General features: G+C 36.6%; 1 protein-coding gene across 1 annotated transcript; it reads left to right on the plus strand.

Annotated features, from left to right (window-relative positions):
* The first annotated feature begins 300 nt into the window (after positions 1-300).
* On the plus strand, positions 301-6,213 carry c10h11orf58 (chromosome 10 C11orf58 homolog). The gene is made up of 5 exons (XM_041998092.1): positions 301-451; positions 2,200-2,280; positions 2,467-2,527; positions 2,749-2,858; positions 5,578-6,213. Exons 1-5 carry the CDS (start codon positions 398-400, stop codon positions 5,797-5,799), a joined length of 528 nt encoding a protein of 175 aa, XP_041854026.1. The 5' UTR covers positions 301-397; the 3' UTR covers positions 5,800-6,213.
* Positions 6,214-6,673: the final 460 nt, after the last annotated feature.

Here is a 6,673-nt window from a genome sequence, read left to right on the forward strand (position 1 = left end):
TTTAATCATAGTCTTTATAAAAGTTTTTTTTTTTTATATACAATGGCTTGCATTAATTTTCATAAGACTAAATACTGTAAAATAAGCAAAAAAAAAAAAGTCTATTTACAACTAGTTTGAAATTACACATCAAGGACGTTCAGTAATACAATATTATTTAACCATCCAGGGTGTAAATAAAACTAATTTGGCTGTAGGCCAAATGTTTCGCCTGAGAGTATGCTCCTCCGAAGAGTGGCAGTGTATAGCTAACGCAACCACCAACATAAAACCATAGAAGAAGACGACGACAGGAAGTGGCGTTAGAATTAGCTAGAATTGTTGATAAATTCAGCTAGCTCCTGCTAGTAGGTGGCATGAGATTTCTGTCTACATTTTAAGAACGGTGTCGCTCATAATGAGTTTGCCAGAGGATAAGCACGGCACAAAACGACCCGCTTCCCCCACGCAAGTGAGTAAAATAGAAAAACTGATAGTAAGACCTGGGAAATACATTAAATAATAACATATTAATAGCGTTGCGTTAGCCGCTTGGCTAACGTTGGGCTTCATGAGCTTTATCAAGAAACTTGACCACGCTGCAGTCTCATCAAAGTTTACTTACCGTATAATGCTAGTAGTAGTGGTGTACTACTCACCGATTTAATGCACTGTGGTATTAAATTGTCAAAAGTAATAGACTTGCATTCAAATTTCAGAATGATTGAAAGTGTTTAATCGAAATAAACAATCTTTTGTCTGCAGGTTTAGGAGTAAGGATCGGAGAATTCGTTATATTACTGTGCTCAAATTATGTTCTCAATTTTAAAAATAAGATATATTGTCATACATCTTTAAATGTTTAAACATACGATGTAGATCCACGTTGTAAAATCTTATTTGTTATAAATTTTATTGAATAATAAGTCATTGTGCTGGTATCAAATTGATTTATATAATTTTCAACACGGCAAATAAATTCATTTTAATGATCAGTGATGTGAAAATCATTATGGTCTAATGTTTTGATAACGGGTAACGATTAAACTAAACTTATGTTTATTTATTCATTTGTTGCCTAATAATAAGTTGGATAAATCCACAGCGTTCCATTAATGAGGTCTAGTGTTACATTACATTAAAGAGTCTCTAAAATCTGTTTTTCCTACAGATAAACAGAAACATGAAGAAAAAAACTAATGAAGAATTGAGTTATTTTATTTTAATATCAGACTGTATGAGTCCAATATTTTAGATTTTGGTTCATCAGCCTATTTACATTTCTTTCTTTTAACAGTCATTACAGCGTTTTATGCTGCAGAAAGTTGGGGCATCAAAGTTTTTACCACTTTGTAATGTCACCATTTCTTTTAGCAATACATGAGAAACACTGTTGCATTAAGTATAACAAGCAATGAGGCATTTCAGCCATTCTATCTATCTATCTATCTATCTATCTATCTATCTATCTATCTATCTATCTATCTATCTATCTATCTATCTGTCTGTCTGTCTGTCTATTCTGTTATCATGTTCTGGCAAACACTTCTTAAAGTGTGCAACATGAGACATCGTTTTCACACTTGTCTTGGCCACCACTAAACCTGAACCCCACTCAGAATCTTTGGGATGTGCTGGAGAAAGCTTTGTGCAGTGGTCAGACTTTGTGCAGTGGTCAGATATATATATATATATATATATATATATTTTGCCAGTTCATATTGAAAAACAGCTGGAGAACCTGATCTTACTAATCGTTGCTAGGTCAGACTAAATTAGTGAAGCTGTTTCCATTCCCCCTGAACAAAATCATGTCAAAAAACCACTTCAACCAAGCCTTTAAAGTCTTTGATTGTCACTTAAAATTTTCTTTTTTAAAACTGTTGCCTTCAAATTGAGCATCAAAATGAATGTTCAAGAGATGAAACATATAATGTCTGCTTGGTCCATACTGTCCGCAGTGAAATGAAAAGAATCCCCACAACTTTTTTTCTCCTTTTTAATGATAATAATAATAATAATATAAAAAAAAAACATAAGATTTTTCATACAATCTCAACCTTTGGAGATGTGTTTTTAAAAATGGTTACTTGATGAACTGGCAGACTGTTGCTCATCTAGACCTCAGCTTTGTGCAGAAATATCTTGTCCCGTTAGAAACAGTTTTTATTGCTGGCTTATAAAGACACTTCATGTAACAGGAATATTTTGTGTTGGCAGGAATCTACTCAGTGGGCATCTGCTGATTTGGGAAGTGATGAGAGGAAGCAAAAGTTTCTACGGTTGATGGGTGCAAGCAAGGTATGGGTCATGGTTTGTTTTATATTTATATATCTTTCTTTTAATTTTGGTTAATAAGAACCTGTAGTCTGTAAGAGAAAACAAAAAAAAACATTAAATAAAATTTTGCTTTGGTCTGGCAGAAGTAGTGACAGTTATTGATTTTTCTTTTTTCTTTTTCTTTTTTATTTCTTTCCTGTTCACCAGAAAGAACATACTGGACGTCTTGTCATTGGTGACCACAAATCAACGTCCCACTTCCGTTCCGGTGAGCCACTTTATTTTGCTACAGTTAAATTTTGCATTTGTCCCATGAATTTAAAACACAATCCAGCTAATATGCTCCTCCGTGTACCCAGGCTGCCTCATCTATACGCCAGTAAAATTAATCTGGCCTCCCCAATACACATCCGCCATGCAGCTCCATTCATGCTTGGATAGAGCTGTAATGGCTGGATGTGCATGTTGCGAATGATGTCTTCTCTGCAGGGCAGGAAGATAAGAAGATGAACCAGGAGCTGGAGATGCAGTACCAGCAGAGCATGGACGGAAAGCTGTCAGGGCGAGACCGAAGACACTGTGGTTTGGGTTTCACTGAGGTGAGGGGTTATTTTGGGCCAGAAAGGATAGAAGGAAAGGCACGGGACCAGATGTAGTAAATCCTGGAACAGTTACTTAACTTAATATGTATTATGTGTTAAATCTTCTAAATACAGTAAAAATGACCAAACAAAGTGAACACAGAGGATGGACAGAATTTCCATCCAACTTTATGTATAAATTGGCTATACAGCGTTTAAATTATTAGGAATTATAATACTTATCACTAGGGCTGGGCGATAAATCTGATATGCTTTTATGTATCATGAAAAGTTTTTAATGCAATATATTAAATGTCAATATTGTGGACAGTGAGTACAAACTGACATGGTAGCGTTTAAAAGTATTTACAAGTGATTATCTTCATAGTTTAGCTTCTCTTATTCACAGCAGACAGACAACTCGCTCCCCTGCCCATCCAGAAAACTCTCCTGCACAAATGCACGTTGTTGTTTCAGGAGGGACGGGAAAGAAGCATGGAATAGTTAAGAGATGGAAGTGTTTTAGAGGCGATTTCAAAACATCAGGATGTATATAGTATATAGGGATCTGTGTTGTTTTCGTCAATGATGATGAATTTATTTCGTTGACAAACCCTTTTTTCACGGCGATAACGAGACGTGACAAACCGTGAGATTTCGTTGACGAGACGAAAATGTTAAAGGACTGATTGTCTGACATTAAAAACACGACATTTCTGTCTATTGTGATTGCAATCTGTCAGTCAGCAATGCTGCTGCACCTTTGCCACGCCCACCACCAGACGTGCAGCGCATACACAGACAAGTAGTTTATTCATTCACATGTTAACCTTTCCCGTTTTCCTCTTCTGACCGTGGTCGGAAGACACGGGGGAGATCCTTCTTCTCCAGGGCCGGAGTAGCACTCGTTTCGGGGTTAACTCCCTACGCTCCTCTCTACACTTGTTAACGGGGTAAAACACAAGGAAAGGAAGGCAGCGGATGTGCTAAGAAACGGCTTTATTACAAGACCTCGTTCATACTTTTTACACCACACCTCTGCTCTCTTCACTCCCGATGCACATTTCCCTCCGCGTGCACATTTACTCATGCTTACACGCACTGAGCTGGCTGAACCACACACACAGCAGTTAGACACATCTCATAACACACAGATGAATCATGGTGGCAGCGTCGACGAAGGGGTTTGGTGGAAGCGACGAAACGATACATGGACATATTTTAACAATAATCCATCATAATTTCACTGGCAGACCAGGTCAAGTTGAGCATGTGTTCCTCATCCATTGCTCATATTTAGGGTGTGTATGTTCAGAGTGGAGTGTTGCACTACAGAAAATTCTCAGAAATAAAGCCACAGTTACCAAAGTAAGATTTTGGAGTAATTGATTCCACAGTTAGCACTTTATCTGTGCAATGCATAACCCTAAGTAGATCACAAAGTGTTTGCTGTTGGTTGGGAAACCTTCTAAGTCTAAAATCTTTCCTTTTAATTTCGTAATTATTGATGAAAATAACCAACAACAAGCTAACAATGTGTTGCTATAGGTTGAACTTATAGATCTGATATTTTCTTGTGTGACATTTTGAATGATGAAGTAGGGCATCAATTCATGAAAAAAGTTGAAATATAGAAATAAAAGGTTTGCAATTCATGTTATAACCTGTCAACCTTGATTCCACATTTTAATACGTATTATTGACCTAAATTGTTAAATACTTTTTTAACTAAAACTAAACTAAAAACCTTTGAGTTTTCATCGACTAAAACTATCAAACTTAGACATGACTAAAACGTGACTAAAACTAATAAGCTTTTTTGTCCTAAGACTAAAACTGAGATGCCTGCTAAAAAAATAGAGATATCAGTTTTAGGCCATATCACCCAGCCCTACTTCTCAGTGGTTAACTGATTTCCAGTACAAATAGAGGTAGCAGGAATAAAATTAGTATGTCTTTGTCCATCCATCTGTAAAAATACACATTTTGTAGTAAAAAAAAAAAAAAAGAATTGCAGTTTTAAATATCCAGTTAAAGACTCATCAACTACTACTTGCCGAATTAAATTCTAAACAAGGCTAGCTTCATTGCCAGACAGAGAAATTAATGCAGCCTATTACTGAAGACACACTTTATAAAACTGATAGTATAATTAGGTACCTTCCTCCTAAATACTGATGAACTTTGGCTTAATTGTCTTATCAAAATGTAAAAGGCTTTGTCATCTCAGCTGTACAGTCATGGGTCTCGAGATCCAACAGGTAATAGCAGGTAATGGTTGGGCTTTTGTTCTGTTCAGTTTGTTGGGAGTGCGTTGTTCAGCAGCTGGACAGCAAACTGATTTACCTTCTGGAACTTGAGAAGTTCAGCTGGTGAAGTACCTTCATCTTGCAGTTTGTTACTGCTTTCTTTCCCAGCGTGACTAAACACTGGCCTGCACTGATTCTGTAGAATTTCTTTCTGTTAAATTATTGATTCTCAACTCTGAAAGCTCATTTGCAGATCCTCTGTACAACAGCATTCTAGCCAATTTTAAGGGTAACTAACTACTAAAGTTGTTGTTTTTCTGTTATTCATGACTGTACGAAGACGGACTGCTTTGATTTGAATGCTAGACACAGACATTATTCTGTCATGGACTTTGTTGTTTCTCAAGGAAATTAGAACTGCTACTACCACAATGAAATGTGATTAACCTTTTCTTGAAAGAAAAAGTTTTTCCCTTTCTTATCCACAGCCGAACCCACAGCCAGAGTTGTTACCCTGCACTCCAGTGGATGTTCAGAATAAAGAAACTGAGCCGGAGAAGCCCGCCACAGAAGGTGCGACAGAAGCTCAGAGCAAAGACTGCGATCCCAGACCGAAAGAAAATACATCAGAACAAGCAAAGTCCAGCTCACACAACCCAGTCGAGGAGCAGAAACACGACTACAAAGCAGCCTTTGTGAAATCAGCGTAGGATTGAGGGATGCAACCAAGCCAAGGATTAGTTTTAGTACTTTTCAAATTTGGACAGTTGGATGCTTTTTGTTTAACTATAAGCTGTCACCCATCATTTTTGTCTTTTTACTGTCTAGAGATGATTCTTCAGAACTCACTGTTGAGAAATGTTCCGGTGTGCAGGTCATAAAAGAATTACGTCTCCAGGCTAAAACATTGATTTTGCCTCTGTGGTGTTAAATGATGTGAAGCGGTAAATGATGCAGTTTTTATTTTATTTTGGACGTTTTTATCGCATTTAATTGTCATTACATTTGTCATGAATTGTTGGATGAAACTAGAAAAGTTGCCACTGAGCACGATTAGTGTAGACATTGTGATTTTTTTGTTAATGTCTTTCTTCAAAGCCAATAAAAGGAAGTGAGAGTTGTAATTTTTGTTATATAAATAGCTGATCTAATTTTTTTAAAGGTTTTAAATCAGATTTTTCTTTTCTTTTTTAAGAGTAGGAAAACAGCAAATAGAGCATGACAAAACATTTTTTTTCAGGTGTTTTTAAAAAAAAAAATCCACTTCTGAAGAAAGTAGATTTAAAAAAAAAAAGGAAACTTCATTCAGATAACATAAGATAAGCAAGGCTACTATGATGATGCTTCTTGGTTTGTCATACAAACCCATTTCTATCTAGATTTAGGTCTATGGTGCTGTGACATCACTCATAGAAGTGGCTAAGTGCAAGATTTGTGCTTCAGTCCACGGCCTCTCCGTGTGTTGACTTGTCTTTGGACAAGTTGCTGAACATGACAGCTGCACTAATGATGCTTGGCAGCTCAGCGAATGAGTGACTTACACATTTTTTACTACGTAAAATGTGTGTGAGTTATATGTGATCA

The sequence above is a fragment of the Melanotaenia boesemani genome, chromosome 10, assembly GCF_017639745.1.
Source record: "Melanotaenia boesemani isolate fMelBoe1 chromosome 10, fMelBoe1.pri, whole genome shotgun sequence".
Taxonomy (NCBI): domain Eukaryota; kingdom Metazoa; phylum Chordata; class Actinopteri; order Atheriniformes; family Melanotaeniidae; genus Melanotaenia; species Melanotaenia boesemani.